General features: G+C 40.2%; 1 protein-coding gene across 2 annotated transcripts in view; it reads right to left on the bottom strand.

Annotated features, from left to right (window-relative positions):
• Window positions 1-903: 903 nt before the first annotated feature.
• The window catches only part of plppr1 (phospholipid phosphatase related 1), a 133,978-nt gene continuing 116,343 nt past the window's right edge, over window positions 904-18,538 (bottom strand). For both annotated transcript variants that reach the window (XM_034192328.1, XM_034192329.1), the window contains exons 7-8: window positions 5,352-5,483; window positions 904-1,468 (exon numbers count right to left, since the gene is read on the bottom strand). In XM_034192328.1, coding sequence (XP_034048219.1) covers window positions 1,436-1,468; window positions 5,352-5,483 — 165 coding nt within the window. In that variant the 3' untranslated portion in view covers window positions 904-1,435. The remainder of the gene's footprint in view (window positions 1,469-5,351; window positions 5,484-18,538) is intronic.

The raw sequence follows: 18,538 nt of genomic DNA, 5'->3' as shown, positions 1-18,538 counted from the left end.
TTGCTGCTTTGAACATGATTTTCCAAATGTCAAACAGCACACTCAACTTCTAACAGGTTGAGTTCACTTAAGAAAAGCTGCTTCACTTTTCCCAAGTAAGGTCCTACATCAGTCCTGAGACCTACGGGCAACTCACCCTGAATGGGACGCCAGTCAATCACATGTTACTTCCCCAGCCAAAGCTAGGACCCATATACAGCTGGGTGGACTGGGACAATGCAGATGAAGCATCTTGTCAAATGACAAATTGGTGACATCACCACAAACATTAAAGTTTCTTCCTCAAAGAACGCCTGAGGGGTTTTTTTAGACTTGGAAGCACTGAATTGGAATCAAAGCCAGGTCTATATATTGGTCATCCAACCGCGATCCCACTGAGCAAGCTGAATAAAGTTTGGAACAGCACATTGTTTTAGTTTTGTGTTTACTTGAGGAAACAGGGGCAGCAAACAGCCAAATTATGCTTTATGTGAAGGTCACAGAAGGAGATTTACACACTTTTGCACATCACATGTCTCTTTTTCCACTGAATTTCCTTTGAACATTTTCCTTCGTAACATTGTTTTGAATGAAATGCAAAACTTCACTTGACCTCCTTGTGGAGAAAGTCTTTGACACATCATAGAGAATCAGGAAACTGGGGTGAAACACAGATTTCTGTACATTATTTGGCGTCGACCCCCCATTTTCTGATTCTAGAGATCCCGACTCTTCACTTCCTGCAAACGGGAAACTGTTTTATTTTCCTCCCAAAAGCACCTAAATGAAAACACTGAGGTTTACGGCAGGCAAATGGGTGCAAATGGATCATAATAATCATACAGATGAACAAAAATCTTTACAAAATATGACCTGATACAGTCAAGTTATGTACAGAAAGATAATAAAAAGTAGGATTCTGGGTTTTTTTCTGTACAAATGACAAACATTTCACAACAACATCAATATTTTTCCAGATTTTCAGACGTGGGGAACCGATGTGGTGATCAACAAGGCATGTCACGTGACAGGACGTGATGTTACGTGAGTGAGTGAGTCAGCTGACAGGAAGTGCTGGAGTTTAACACCATCAGAATAGGCTACAGCACTCGCTCATACAAAATGTACAAAAACACCGTCCGCTAACTACAAATATGCACCCTGAGGGCAAAATAATACCATGAACTATCAAATATATGAAAAAAACAATCATTGCACGAGTTTGCTGTGTGATATTTATCTTTTTGCCGCTGATGTTGATTGACGGGCTGAATTGAGTGTCACCCGTTAATGGGGTTACGTTACAAACATGGTGTATTTTGGCCCTCGGGGTGAATTGAAACAGGTATATCAGGAGTGTTTTTCTTCAGCATTCGGAGCCACGTGGTGCGCGTCCTCATCATTGTGTCTGGAAGTGCTGTGGAGACGCAAACGTGACCCGGTGCTGCCCCCTTAGTCATGTGACCTCCGTCATTGATGCAGAGTGGTTCTGAAAATAGATGTGGGAGGCGGGTTGGAGGATGAGGTATCAGGATGGAGACAAGGGAGATGGAAGAAAGAAATCAAACCAATCTACAGAGCAAAAGCCTAGCGGATTACGTAGGAAACCACAAAACATTAAACTGCACCAATCACAGCAAAACCCTGTGTCACATATTTGTAAGACTGATATGGAAGTCAGTTTCCTCTCCAAGGCATCAAATCATGAAAACATACAGAGGTATTCCTTTTGGAAATTGGTGACCAGACAAGAGAAAATACATGACATCTTGCTGATGGGCCGTATCCACGCGTTGGAACCCCCCCTCCATCCCTGCCCCCTTTTTAATGAAACGCCAACCCTAACAAACTAATTTCGTGACCCTAAGACTTCGTAAAATGCAAAAAAAAACAAAGAGATTTCACAATATTTTTCTTGTTACTTCCACGTCTTACCGGTGACATCATCAGTGTGCGCTGGTAGCAGTCGCATGACAATGATGTCAGTTTGCGAGTTTGTAATACGAGAGTTGCACACAAGGCAGAACCTACCTGGCACCAGTCCCACTGTGAGGGATAAAGTAAACTGATTACAACAAACTGAAATAATTTGTCCGGTGGCAAAAATCACCCAATCTGTGGATTGAGGGCTCTGATGGAATGAGTGGACAACCACCAAATGAGACTGTCTGATAACGTGGATAAAACTAATGGCTACTGGATGTCCAATGGCATGCCACGCACAAGTACATGACAAAATGTTAAACCAACGTGCAACCAGTGAGGAAGCAGTCAGTCTGATGGCTATTTAAAGTTTTGAGCACGCACAAACTTTACAGATGGACTCACCGGACATCAGCTGACGTGGAACGCATTTAACAAATGACAAAAGCACTAGTATAGCACAAAAATGATTACAAATGTGTGAGTTATTTGTAATTTATTATCCAAGGCCATCAAATATGGACATCAGGTATTGTGAAGGCTTAGGGTTCGTCTGTCTATGCTCAGCGTAAGTCCAGTCCTATTACTGCCAGAGTCTTCAAATTCACAGGGAACATTCTTGGGACACAGACCTTGGACAAGTTCAAAGATGACTGACCTTGACCTATTCTGTCACATTCTGTTCCGCCTTCATTTTCTGTGTTTATATACATGTTTCTCATATATTATGAAATTTGCAGGTGATATCACAGGCTGGTAGCTAACTGCAGAACTCCATTTCGTTTGTGTGTAAATATAACCTCTTTGTCATATACGGGGGCTGTCCGTAAAGTATAGGTCCTTTTTATTTTTTTCTAAAACTATATGGATTTCATTCATATGTTTTTACGTCAGACATGCTTGAACCCTCGTGCGCATGCGTGAGTTTTTCCACGCCTGTCGGTGACGTCATTCGCCTGTGAGCACTCCTTGTGGGAGGAGTCGTCCAGCCCCTCGTCGGAATTCCTTTGTCTGAGAAGTTGCTGAGAGACTGGCGCTTTGTTTGATCAAAATTTTTTCTAAACCTGTGAGACACATCGAAGTGGACATGGTTCGAAAAATTAAGCTGGTCTTCAGTGAAAATTTTAACAGCTGATGAGAGATTTTGAGGTGATTCTGTCGCTTTAAGGACTTTTCACGGTGCGAGACGTCGTGCAGCGCTCTCAGGCGGCGTCATCAGCCTGTTTCAAGCTTAAAACCTCCACATTTCAGGCTTTATTGATCCAGGACGTCGTGAGAGAACAGAGACGTTTCAGAAGAAGTCGGTTTCAGCATTTTATCCGGATATTCCACTGTTAAAGGAGATTTTTTTAATGAAAGACGTGCAGGCGGATTGCAGCGTCGGCTCGCAGCCGCCGCGATGCTCCGCCACAGGAAAAACACCTCTGTTGGAAGCCTTGAGGACAAGTTGGAACATCTCCAGCTGATAAACAATTTCTCATATACTCACTCCACTGAAAGCCATCAAAAGCCGCCTGGATTTTACAAATGGTTATCAACACGGAGGTGTTTTTCCTGTGCCGCCGCGCCGCGTCCCGACGCGCGGACCCGTCCGCACGTCCTTCATTAAAAAAATCTCCTTTAACAGTGGAATATCCGGATAAAATGCTGAAACCGACTTCTTTTGAAACTTCTCTGTTCTCTCACGACGTCCTGGATCAATAGAGCCTGAAATGTGGAGGTTTTAAGCTTGAAACAGGCTGATGACGCTGCCTGAGAACGCAGCGCGACGTCTCGCACCGTGAAAAGTCCTTAAAGCGACAGAATCACCTCAAAATCTCTCATCAGCTGTTAAAATTTTCACTGAAAACCAGCTTAATTTTTCGAACCATGTCCACTTCGATGTGTCTCACAGGTTTAGAAAAAATTTTGATCAAACAAAGCGCCAGTCTCTCAGCAACTTCTCAGACAAAGGAATTCCGACGAGGGGCTGGACGACTCCTCCCACAAGGAGTGCTCACAGGCGAATGACGTCACCGACAGGCATGGAAAAACTCACGCATGCGCACGAGGGTGCAAGCATGTCTGACGTAAAAACATATGAATGAAATCCATATAGTTTTTGAAAAAAATAAAAAGGACCTATACTTTATGGACAGCCCTCGTATTATGTAAAAGCTAGCAAGATATAAACACTTCTGAAACTGAAAACGCTGTTTTTGTAACCTGATAACACCTCCGGGGTCATTTACAAGACATTTTGCATGCATGCACGCTAAATTCTGCTAACTCAACACTAGCTTCCTATGGAGTTAAATTTGTCTCATTAATAGCAGCTAATGCACAGATGGTGATTTACAAATATTCCTTGATTTGCACAACTTCCGCTCTTGTAAACGCATTCACAAAACTTCATGCAGATGCCGTTAAAACATAAATATTGTTTTTGATTGATTGATAGAGGGGCATTATTGAACATGTACAAATTGTGTGTAAGACAATAGGATCTTAAAAATTAATTAATCAACTGCAAATTATAAAGAACACAATGCTCATACGGCGGAGGGTATTTTTGCATTGCACTATATTTTTTTTACTTTCAATGAAATAAGACATTTTATTGAATTGGGCATTCTGATGAAAGTATTACTGGCCGTGCTCCTACATCCACCCACCTCCTCTTCAAGTGGAATTTTGCGCGGAATGCCCAGGGTGTTCTGACACGCAACTACGGTATCAAGCAAAACGTCCAACGCAACAACAAATATGTGCCAATATACTGAGTCAGTCATTTAACAGGAGCATCTCAGGGTTCAATTTAATGCCAAGCCTCCCTATTAAAACAGAACAACTATAAAAAGGACACAGGTTTTACATACCCGCAGCATCCTGGGATGCAGGTTATCAACAAAGTCAACAGACATCTCCTGATACGAATGACTTTTATCTTCTTCAAACAAATGGCATCTGTGTATACTTCCCCAACCAGGGCCAGTAAGTACCATTTATAGCTCTGTGGACTGGGACAATCCAGATGGAGCAGCATGACCAGAAATTAAACTCAGGTCTACATATTGTTGTCAGTATTTTATCTTTACAAATGACAATGTGAATGGTTGAGGTGCAAAATCCATTAAGACCTTTAAATGCAGGGAAAAAAATGCAGTTTAAATGGGGATTTAAAGCTTAGTTATTGATATTTTGACAAAAATAATAAAAAATGCAACATTGTTGAAGAACTCTACACTTAATCATCACCTAATCTTATTGTTCTCCATCTTCTACGAAACTGTTTCTAGGAAGTTTTACAAAAACTGGTTCATATCTACTAACAAGCCACGAGTTAAACTGGGATTTAAAAAAAACAGTAAATTAAGTGGATTTTACTTTAAGCTTCAGGTCTTGAGGGAGCTGTGCCTATTAAAGAGGAAAGATAAAGTGCATCATTAGGTCGTAAGTGTTTTCGGTACCTGTGCACTGAGGGTCTCCAGAGGGCTCTCCACACGGGGAAATGTCATCAGAGGAAGGCCACGGTACTCTTCAGGTTTCTGTTTAGCTGCTGCACTGTGAATGCCTTTAAAGTTGTTCACGACGCACACTCCCTGTAACGTGTCATAAAAGCGTAACAGGCTGAAAATGGCGTGCACAGGCTGGAAATTAGAGGCTACATGTTTGTTATGAGCACATTAATGTCAGTTTGGTCTTTGACATTGTGACAGGGCTGAATGTGATATCACAAGGCATGTTTGAAAATGTACAGAAACATTTTTAAAATGCTACAAAAACGCTACACACTGCAACAGCAAAATGCTACACACTGCAACAGCAAGCATGACTACATGGCCAAGTCAATTACTACTGCAACAAGTATTACAATAATGGACGTAGTTACATGGGAAACTTAACCATTATTGCAACAATTATTACAACAGTGAGTGTAATTGGAGGGCAAACTTACCACTACTACAATCATTATTACAACAGTACCGCTATTACAATAATTATTACAACAGCAGCTGTAACTGGAGGGCAAATTTAACCACTATTACAATCATTATTACAAGAGTACCACTATTACAATAATTATTACAACAGCGAGTGTAAATGGAAGGCAAATGTAACCGCTATTAGAATAATTATTACAATCATTATTACAACAGTGGGTGTAATTGGAGGGCAAACTTAACCACTATAACAGTCATTATTACAACAGTGGGTGTAATTGGAGGGCAAATGTAACCACTGTTACAATCATTATGACAACAGTACCACTATTACAATAATTATTACAACAGTGGGTGTAACTGGAGAGCAAATGTAACCACTATAACAGTCATTATTACAACAGTGGGTGTAATTGGAGGGCAAATGTAACCACTGTTACAACCATTATGACAACAGTACCACTATTACAATAATTATTACAACAGTGGGTGTAATGGGAGGGCAAATGTAACCACTGTTACAATCATTCTGACAACAGCACCACTATTACAATAATTATTACAACAGTGGGTGTAACTGGAGAGCAAATGTAACCACTATAAGTCATTATTACAACAGTGGGTGTAATTGGAGGGCAAATGTAACCACTGTTACAATCATTATGACATCAGTACCACTATTACAATAATTATTACAACAGTGGGTGTAATGGGAGGGCAAATGTAACCACTGTTACAATCATTCTGACAACAGCACCACTATTACAATAATTATTACAACAGTGGGTGTAACTGGAGAGCAAATGTAACCACTATAAGTCATTATTACAACAGTGGGTGTAATTGGAGGGCAAATGTAACCACTGTTACAATCATTATGACATCAGTACCACTATTACAATAATTATTACAACAGTGGGTGTAATTGGAGGGCATACATAACCGCTAATACAATCATTATTACAACAGTGGGTTTAATTGGAGGGCAAACGTAACCACTATTACAACAATTATTACAACAGTGGGTGTAACTGGAGGGTAAACATAACCAACATTACAATAATTATCGGTGGCTGTAATTGGAGGGCAAACTTAACCACTATTACATTCATTATTACAACAGTACCCCTATTACAATAATTATCACAATAGTGCGTATAATTGGTGAGTATAACTGGAGGGAAAACGTAATCACAAATGTAATTATTATAACAGTGGGTATAATTACACAGGAAACTCAAATATTGCAGTAATTATTACAATAGTGGGTATAATCACATGGCAAATTCAACCACTATTACAATAATTACTATAATACAGGTGTAATTACACAGGAAAGTCAATTTTGTTTTAATTATTACATTAGCGGACATAATTACACTGAATACTCAACTGCTATTCTAATAATTAGTTCTTTTGGCTTGTCCTTGTTTCACTTGGGGTCACCACAGCAGATCCAAGATGGATGTGCTTGTTGATTTGGCACACGTATTATGCTGTATGCCCTTCCAGATGCAATGCCACATTACATGGTGAGTGGGCAGGGGTGCTCTTGAACCAGGAACCTTCTGCACTGAAACAAGCGGACTATCTGCTTGGGCACCACCTCCGCCCATAATAGTTAGTGTAATTACATGACAAACCCAGCTGCTACTGTAATAACTGTAACAACAGTGAGTGTAATTACATGACAAACCCAACTGCTACTGTAATAACTGTAACAACAGTGAGTGTAATTACATGACAAACCCAACTGCTACTGTAATAACTGTAACAACAGTGAGTGTAATTACACTTCAAACTCAACCATTATTGTAATAATTACAACATTAACAGGTGTAATTACATGACAAGCTCATAGTGGGTTTAATTACAGTGGAAATTTAGTGGCTGAGTTTGATCTGCACCTCCACTAGAGGTCTGCACCTCTAAATTATTTTGGTATTCTGAATGTCCCCTTGACACCAAATCGACTGGCTGCCAATACTCATTATCTCTGAGACAATGAGCTCAAATGAACGAGAATCCACCAAAGACATCCGTATTTTTAAATACACACCATTTATAATACAGAACGCTCTGATGTTTATCTCAGTGTGAAATTTTAATCAGCTATTGTATGTTAGTAAAAGCAGCCCCTGTTGCCAGTACTACCGAGTAGCATATCTCTTTGGCTTGGCAGCGTTCGCAGCACGTACAACAAACCGCTGCTGTTGTTTCCGTGTTAAATTTCCTGTTTTTCTCTCCATGTCGGGGACACTGTCGGGTCTGCTGCATGTCAGAACTCTTCCCTGGACTCGTTACTCATAAGAAGGTAGCCTGAGGCAGAGTCTAACCCTCCGGTCTACCCGAAAAATAAATAAATAAGAATGTGATAAACCACAACTGGAAGACATGGCGCCCCAACAGGATGTCAGAACAGTCACAGATGGACCAACAGCTCTTGGTGGAGGTTTACGTTCTCTGAGGTTCTTCTATGGTTTGACCATCATCCTTTGAAACACGCTCACGTCAGCCGGCTGCGTCTGAGCTTCCACTGAAATGGAAAATCTCTCCAAAGACATCGGAAGGCTGCCGTGTTGCTTTTCTTCCATGTTAAGTTTGCATCTTGTCATCTCCACTGACAGCAGCTCAACCGAGCCGGCGTCTACCATCTCAGGTGAGCGTTGTAAAAACTCGCTGCAGAAAAATCTGCTCTGAGCTTCCACATAAAAGCTGCATAAAAGTCTCATGCCACAGGATATTATTTTGTAGCAGTAAATCTGGTGCAGTTTGAAATGAATCCAGGTGCAGCACCTTTTTTTTTTTTTTTTGCAGATTGAAAGCTGTGTTATAAAATGCGTATCAGTCCTGCCTTTTTAACCGCGTGCACTGTAATTCAACAGTTCTATTCAAGCATTTTAGATTTGCTTTGAATTTGAGTCAAGGTTCTCTGTGGAGTGTATTCCTAACTGATATCCCCCTGATAACACCAATTCATCAACATTTAAGGGTGTCCCTGTTCCCCACACACTTTTATACCATTTACCTCCAGCTAGCACTCCATCAAACCGCCTCAGTTGTCTCTCGACAAGACCATGATCGGCCTCATCAGGCCCCATTACAGCCACATTCAGAGGACTGACTGCCCATCTCAGGCTGATAATGACATGAAACTGCCTTTCTTGTGTTCATTGCCCCCTGGAGATCGTTCACTCTACGTATGCCAAATTTCTATAAAGATCAATCACACAAAGCTTATTAACGACATTAAAGAATGGTTCATCTCCACTTCGATCACGTTGACTCCACTACAGATTACTCAGGGTGCTTTCAGACCTATCCTGTATGGATTAGACTTTTGGACTTTTCAGGATGCTGTGAAAATAGCAGGTATTCAAGCTGTGTCAGACCAAGGAGCAGACCAAAGCACCAAAATCTGGTCCAGGCTAACTATCAAATACTCTGTGTTTGTTTCAAGTGCATCATCCATTTTCTATACCTGCTTACTCCAATTAAGGGTCACGTTGGGCTGGGGTAAATCCCAGCACTCATAGGGTGTGAGACGGGGCTCACCCTGGACAGGACGTTAAGTCCGTCGCAGGACCACATATACAACCCCAATTACAATGAATTTGGGACATTGTGTAATATGTCAATTAAAACAGAATACAATGATTTGCAAATCCTCTTCAACCTATATTCAATTGAATACACCACAAAGACAATATATTTAATGTTCAAACTGATAAACTTTATTGTTTCTGTACAAATATTTGCTCATTTTAAAATTTGTTGCTTACATGTAGAAAGTTCTCCAGATTCTCTGAATCTTCTGACTATATTACAGGACTGTAGATGATGGAATCCCTAAATTCCTTGCAACTGAACATTGAGAAACATTGTTATTAAACTGTTGGACTATTTTTTCACGTGGTTGTTCACAAAGTGGTGATCCGCACCCCATCTTTGCTTGCTTTGCACAGCTGAGCCTTTTGGGGATGCTCCTTTTATACCCAATCATGACACTCACAATTAGTGTCCTCAGTTCCCAAATGCTTACTGAGTGTTGTTAGAAGGAAAGGTGATGTAACAAAGTGTTAAACATACCACTGTCTCAGCTTTTTTGAAACGTGTTGTAGGCATCCATTTCAAAATGAGCAAATATTTACACAAAAACAATAAAGTTTATCAGTTTAAACATTAAATATCTTGTCTTTGTGGTGTATTCCTAATATAGGTTGAAGAGGATTTGCAAATCGTATTCTGTTTTTATTTACATTTTACACAATGTCCCAACTTCATTGGAATAAGCGAAGTGCACATCTCGGGCTGCGCAGTACATTATGGGTACGATAATTTATCGGCTACCAATCCACATTCAAAGAAGGCGGAAAGCAGCGAGGGGTGCTATGATTTGGACCATTTCAACCGCTGGAAAGTTGACTATTTAAAGCATTTTTGTAAGCTCCGTGGATTGCCTGTTACAACCAGGACTGCGTACGGCAGTAGAGAGAAATGGAAAGAAGAGCTGGCTCCCCTTGCGTGTGCTGCATTGGTACAGAAACTACCGTTGGTGCTGACAAAGGAGGAAAAGAGAGCTGCTGTCGAAAATGACGACCAGTCCTTGTTGATAGTTGGAGACAAACAAATTTCTGACCCCTTGAAGGCAACTGACAGATGGTTAGAGAAAGTCCAGGGTCTGAAAGTGTGGATACTGCAGAATATTTGCTAAGCAGGGATGAGAAATCGCTACTCCACTGGCTTCATAATGACTACAAGGAAGGTCGGTCTCACATATAACCTCTTCGGTGTCACGTTTGTTTTGATAAGTTGACAGATGTACAATGATACGTGCATGCATGCAGTTCGTTTATAGAACACGTCAATATTGCAATATTACATGTCGCGACATTACAGCAGGGGTCGAAATACATTTTTTTACCTACTTGCACTGGTGCAAAAAATTACTTGCACCAAAAAAGTTACTTGCACAACCAAAAGTCAGTCTTATATCAACCTTAAAACTCCTCCTCTGATATGTCAAACTGTTCCTCTCTGGGAAGAGTTTGAGGGGAGAGCAGCGGCAGCGGCAGACTGTTTTTTTCACGTGCGCACGCGAACTAATCGTCCATGAAGATAATTTTATTAACTACACAGATGTATAATAAAACAAATGGTGACTGGTTTATAACACAATGATGACAGATTTTGAGGGGAGAGAGAGCGAGGAACCACAGCGGCAGCCAGTTTTTTTTTTCTTTTCTTTGTTTACATGTGCACGCGCGAACGGGACAGGAGGTCCTCAAACTTGAGCTCCTGCAGATCCAGTTATTTGCTGCAGCTCCTGCAGCAAATAATGAAACTCCCCGAATTGGGAACATCTCATGAGGATGTTGTGAACCCAGGGACGGTGCCGCTGGCGACTTTGTCAGCTTTCCACAACAAATAGAGCACAGCAACTCGCTCCGTGTGTGAGAGTCATAAAACGCAGGGAAGACAAAGACAACACACTGGAAATTGTTTTTTTCCTTATTTATTCCTTTATTGGTTCATTCTACTGGTGCTTATAGTTGATCAAACTTGGATAAAGTTACTTGTACAAGTGCTAATACAGTATAAAATTACGTGCACCGCTCGAATAATACGTGCACAAACTAGCACATGCACATACTAATTCGACCCCTGTTACAGTCATAAGCCGATGCACGAAAACGGTACCATCAACCACATTATGATTCGGCACGGTTTCAGGATATTAACAAAATAAATGTGTGCAAGAAACTTACCCATCTTTTACGTCCATCTGGATCTTTCTTTGTGTAGAATGAACGGAGGTTTACAACCACATTTCTTCTTCTTTCTGTCTTTGGGTGGACTCGGCAGAGTCTTGCAATTGTGTGTTTTCAGCCACCTTTCAAGCCTAAAAATTCCGTTTGAGCATTTGAAAACCACAGAATGCGCACCTGTCATTATTGTATGTGTCGCTTAAGGCTTAAAGCCTTTGAAACAATCCCTGTAAGCCTTAACTTTCACAGTCCACTAACACTACCGTATACGAAATTCAATGGTAGTGGTGTGTTTGGTAGCTGGAATTTTTGACCCTGTTTCACCCAGGCATGCACAGATGCATTGCGCACTTCGCTTAATGGGGTTGTAGACAAATAAACACATTCCCACCTATGGACAATTTAAAGTTTCCAATCCATCTAACCTGCATGTCTTTGTATGTGGGAGGAAGCCGGAGGACCTGATAGAACCCACGCAAGCACGGGGAGAACATGCAAACTTCACACAGAATGGCCACAGGTGGGAATCGATCCCATGACCTTCTTACTGTGAGGTAACAGTGCTAACCGGTGAGCCACCATGCTGCCATGATCGGTGCAGCAAATTTAATAAATTATTTGACTCCTAGTTTATTCACTTGTTTATTGATTCTTGAAAACTCTTTTTTGGAAATAAAAACGAATAATGAACGGAACCACAACCAGGAAACAATTCATTCAAGCATGAGTCCTACAGAGCCGGCGTCCTGACGAGGTGATCTACCCGTCGAGAGGAGCTCCATCATGTAAACTGCGCAATCTCTGTACCCGACTTTAAAACCTCCCCCGTTGATTTTAAAACCTCCCCGTCTTTACCGCGTAACTGCGCATGCGCATCTCTTCGTTGAGATGAGCTCCCCGTCATCTAACGATAATATTCGGCTTTAAAGACAGCGTGTACATTCAAGTCTTTACTTTTTTAAAATTGAAGAGACACATTACTGTATTTTTATGTAAACACAAAACTAATGTGGGTTTTCTTCTGTGGGTGAGCTCAACTCGACGAGTGAGGTGCGTATGCGCAGTTGCACTGTGGAGCCATCAAGATGAGCTCACACATAACTGTCAATATGCTACAGGGCGCTCAATTTGACGGGGGAGCTCATCTCGACAGAACACCGGCTTTATACTGTAAAACAATTTACTTTTATGATCATAACTATCCACCACTGCTCTCAACTCAGATATTATTTTCTTAATTTGGTATCAAATTCATCACAGTGCCTCCTACTGGCAAGAAACTGTATCATCCTTCAGAACAAACTGCTCTCTAAAAAACAGAACACGATAAAAAAAAAAACTGTACACAGAAATTACATCAACATCCTGATCCTTCAAAAAACCTGATCGCCCTAGTGCTAAGATCTGCAGGTCAGGTGTAGGAACATGCTTTGGCACTACAATTTTAACACAGTCAAAACCCCATGGAACCATTTTGGATTCTAACTGCCCAATACTGCGTTAGACCAATGGATCACATCTATCTCCCAAAGGTCCAAGTCTTACTATGTAACTGTGATAATCTGAACCTGAACCAGTGACCAAAGGCAACAAGGAGATGACTTTGGTACGAGGTATTTCTGGAGAATGCTTGTACACCACTACACCATCATTGGTGACTTCCACTTGAATGTTACGAGTATGGTACAAGACCGATTTTCACAGGAGCATTGAGGGCGGGGGTATGGGATTGTTGGTGGGGGCCTAAGTTGATCTGTCTGCCAACTTATTTGCCTCAGTACAGAATCTTCTTCTTTCATTTAAAGTTCTATTTAAAGTTATTTAAAAATAGTAGTTAAGAGATTTATTTCAGTTTTAATACACTGTCAGATTTACAGATTAATGCCTCTTTAAACAGCATGGATAATTCCAAAAAAATTCAGAAATTGATGGAATTACTAAATCACTAACTGGCATAAATAATGGGCTAATTGTTGAACATTTGGCTGCATTTAATAATCTAAAGAATTAAGTAAAGTCTTCCCAGGCACAATCATATTAAGGCCATTAAAAGTTTTAAAACATTTAATTAAATAGATCAATTTAAGAACAAAGAGCAGGAGGAGGGAAGTAGTATTTTGAGTAAAAAAAACAACCTTAATTTGTGAATTCAAATTCAGAAATTTGAAGAAAAAACAGATAGAGTAAGTTGTAACTTTGTGAGCAAAAGTCGTAAATTTGTGCGAAAAAGCTCAGATTTACAAGGAAAAATTATTATGAGATCACAATGACACTTTATAAGAATTTGAGACTTTTTAAAAATGCATTTTCTCATAAATTTGAGGGAGTTTGTTTCTAGTAACTTCACAATATTTTTTTTCTTCTAAATTTACAGGTTTAGACTCAGAAATTCTGAGAAATTCTGTTTTTTTTCCCCCTTAAATACAATCCTCCAGAACCATCTCGAAAATCAAACCAAATGTTTCATCTGTTCTACAAAAATCTTGAGTGTCTCGTGACCCTACAGACTTCACATAATTGAGGAAAGAGGTCCAAATTACAAACTGACTTTTTTAACATTTGTCCCAAAGGTACTCCAGAACCTCAAGACCATAACTAATGATGAAATTAGAGGCCTCAAATAGAAATATGACATCATCCACCTTTAAGACAGCGTTCCGTCAACGCAACATGATTTAAACTGTAAAGCACCACATTATGCGTGAACATGCACGGCGCTGGTGCATTTAAATCAACAGAATTCTGATTTTATTTTCTTGCTGTATAAAGCGCAGGTGCAAGTCGATGCCCCGCAGACTGTAAAATGATTAAGTTCACACTGAAAGGAAAAAGTTGCCTTTGGACCCGACACCGGCTGAGGTACAAGTGCACAGACAAAAATAATGAGCGTCGCACACTCTGTTGTTTCGGAGGTTTGTGCCCATTTAATCCATTAACTCGAGATATTGTTAAAGAAATCTCCTGTTTTCTCTAAATAATATTTAATCCACCACACACACAACACTTTTGTTCAGGATCTAATACCAACAGGAAAATAAGAAACAGGAACAAATTACTAAAAAACAAATCAACGCTCATTCTTCACCATCCCTAAAAATGACCAGTTGTGCAAAATAAATTGAACTTTTTTACAAATTAATTTAACAAGAGTTAAAGTTTTTTGAGTTCATTTCATTTTCTCAATTTCACCAGGTGAAGCTTTTTTTTTTTTTTTTTTTGCAGTTTTGAGAAGTAACTCCAAACTATTTGAATAACAGCATCAGCTTTAATTATTCATTTAATTACTGGTTTATGTCAGATGCAAATTAAAGCTGAAACCTTCTTCATACATTTCAAATACATGTTTTGACCAGAATCCAACTCACAATAATCGTCTTCTGTTTTCTGTCTCTGTCCTCTCATCAACCCTCCTGTGGTTCTCTAATCATCTAATTACCACGAGATGAACAGGATTATTCAAAAACTAATGAACCCATTTCCACAAAACGTGGTGAAGAGCCCAGCCAGGGACAGAAACCAGCACATTTTGAGTCAGATCATCCTTGATTAATTTTTACCCGACAACATCAAATACAGCCATTGCGTATTGTGAAGGCTTTGCGTCCGTCCGTCTGTCCATCCGTCTATCCGTCTGTCTGTGCTCAGCATAAGTCCAGTCCTATTACTGCCACAGTGTTCAAATTTACAGGGAACATTCTTGGGACACAGACCTTGGACAAGTTCAAAGATGGCTAACCTTGACCTACTTTAAGAGGTATTTTAAGAGGTTAAAAAGCCACATTCTGTTTCAATCTGTTCAGTTTAGTTTTTGAGTGGCGGGGGTGACAGCCAATCAGAGTAGAGCTGTACTGTGACATCACCGTGTGGTTGCTAACTACAAACTTCATTTCATTTGTGTGTAAATATAACCTCTTTGTCATATATTATGTAAAAGCTAGCAAGAAATAAACACTTCTAAAACTGACAACACTGTTTTTGGAACCTAATAACACCTCTGAAGTAATTTAAAAGACATTTAGCGGACGTTAGCTTGCACGCTAGCGTCCGCTAACTCAAAGCTAACTTCTGGTCTTTTCAAAAGCTCATGTTCATATATTATGTAAAAGCTAGCTACAAATAAACACTTATAAAACTGAAAACGATGTTTTTATAACCTGATAAGACACCTATTTTAACATGCATCTATCTATATCTATATATATATCTATATCTATATATATATATCTATATCTATATATATATACATATATATATATATATCTATATATATATATATATATCTATATATATATATATATATATATATATATCTATCTATATATATATATATATATATATATATATATATATATACGAGGGCTGTCAATAAAGTAGCGGTCCTTTTTATTTTTTTCAAAAACTATATGGATTTCATTCATATGTTTTTACGTCAGACATGCTTGAACCCTTGTGCGCATGCGTGAGTTTTTCCACGCCTGTCGGTGACGTCATTCGCCTGTGAGCACTCCTTGTGGGAGGAGTCGTCCAGCCCCTCATCTGAATTCCTTTGTCTGAGAAGTTGCTGAGAGACTGGCGCGTTGTTTGATCAAAAATTTTTTCTAAACCTGTGAGACACATCGAAGTGGACACGGTTCGAAAAATTAAGCTGGTTTTCAGTGAAAATTTTAACGGCTGATGAGAGATTTTGAGGTGATTCTGTCGCTTTAAGGACTTCCCATGGTGCGAGACGTCGCGCAGCGCTCTCAGGCGCCGTCGTCAGCCTGTTTCAAGCTGAAAACCTCCACATTTCAGGCTCTATTGATAGAGGACGTCGTGAGAGAACAGAGAAGTTTCAAAAGAAGTCGGTTTCAGCATTTTATCCGGATATTCCACTGTTAAAGGAGTTTTTTTAATGAAAGACGTGCGGACGGGTCCGCGCGTCGGGACGCAGCCGACGCGGTGCGGCGGCACAGGAAAAACACCTCCGTGTTGATAACCATTTGTTAAATCCAGGTGGCTTTTGATGGCTTTCAGTGGAGTGAGTATATGAGAAATTGTTTAACAGCAGGACATGTTCCAACTTGTCCTTAAGGCTTCCAACGGAGGTGTTTTTCCTGTGGCGGAGCGTCGCACCGTGGGAAGTCCTTAAAGCGACAGAATCACCTCAAAATCTCTCATCAGCCGTTAAAATTTTCACTGAAAACCAGCTTAATTTTTCGAACCGTGTCCACTTCGATGTGTCTCACAGGTTTAGAAAAAATTTTGATCAAACAACGCGCCAGTCTCTCAGCAACGACGACTCCTCCCACAAGGAGTGCTCACAGGCGAATGACGTCACCGACAGGCATGGAAAAACTCACGCATGCGCACGAGGGTTCAAGCATGTCTGACGTAAAAACATATGAATGAAATCTATATAGTTTTTGAAAAAAATAAAAAGGACCTATACTTTATTGACAGCCCTCGTATATATATATATATATATATATACGAGGGCTGTCAATAAAGTTACGGTCCTTTTTATTTTTTTCAAAAACTATATGGATTTCATTCATATGTTTTTACGTCAGACATGCTTGAACCCTCGTGCGCATGCGTGAGTTTTTCCACGCCTGTCGGTGACGTCATTCGCCTGTGAGCACTCCTTGTGGGAGGAGTCGTCCAGCCCCTCGTCGGAATTCCTTTGTCTGAGAAGTTGCTGAGAGACTGGCGCTTTGTTTGATCAAAATTTTTTCTAAACCTGTGAGACACATCGAAGTGGACACGGTTCGAAAAATTAAGCTGGTTTTCAGTGAAAATTTTAACGGCTGATGAGAGATTTTGAGGTGATTCTGTCGCTTTAAGGACTTTTCACGGTGCGAGACGTCGCTCAGAGCTCTCAGGCGGCGTCATCAGCCTGTTCAAGCTGAAAACCTCCACATTTCAGGCTCTATTGATCCAGGACGTCGTGAGAGAACAGAGAAGTTTCAGAAGAAGTCGGTTTCAGCATTTTATCCGGATATTCCACTGTTAAAGGAGATTTTTTTAATGAAAGATGTGCGGACAGGTCCGCGCGTCGGGACGCAGCCGCCGCGACGCTCCGCCACAGGAAAAACACCTCTGTTGAAAGCCTTAAGGACAAGTTGGAACATGTCCTGCCTGTTAAACAATTTCTCATATACTCACTCCACTGAAAGCCATCAAAAGCCGCCTGGATTTTACAAATGGTTATCAACACGGAGGTGTTTTTCGGATCCGTCCGCACGTCTTTCATTAAAAAAATCTCCTTTAACAGTGGAATATCCAGATAAAATGCTGAAACCGACTTCTTCTGAAACTTCTCTGTTCTCTCACAACGTCCTGGATCAATAGAGCCTGAAATGTGGAGGTTTTCAGCTTGAACAGGCTGATGATGGCGCCTGAGAGCGCAGCGCGACGTCTCGCACCGTGAAAAGTCCTTAAAGCGACAGAATCACCTCAAAATCTCTCATCAGCTGTTAAAATTTTCACTGAAAACCAGCTTAATTTTTCGAACCGTGTCCACTTCGATGTGTCTCACAGGTTTAGAAAAAATTTTGATCAAACAAAGCGCCAGTCTCTCAGCAACTTCTCAGACAAAGGAATTCCGACGAGGGGCTGGACGACTCCTCCCACAAGGAGTGCTCACAGGCGAATGACGTCACCGACAGGCGTGGAAAAACTCACGCATGCGCACGAGGGTTCAAGCATGTCTGACGTAAAAACATATGAATGAAATCCATATAGTTTTTGAAAAAAATAAAAAGGACCGTTACTTTATTGACAGCCCTCGTATATATATATATATATATATATATATATATATATATATATATATATATATATATATATATATATATAAATAAAACATTGAAAGGCAACAAAGAGCTAATGCACACACCACACACTGGGATATATCAATGTCCTATATATATATATATATATATATATATATATATATATATATAT

Source organism: Thalassophryne amazonica, chromosome 17 (assembly GCF_902500255.1).
Source record: "Thalassophryne amazonica chromosome 17, fThaAma1.1, whole genome shotgun sequence".
In the NCBI taxonomy this organism is placed as follows: domain Eukaryota; kingdom Metazoa; phylum Chordata; class Actinopteri; order Batrachoidiformes; family Batrachoididae; genus Thalassophryne; species Thalassophryne amazonica.
This window is presented reverse-complemented; position numbering and strand designations above follow the sequence as displayed.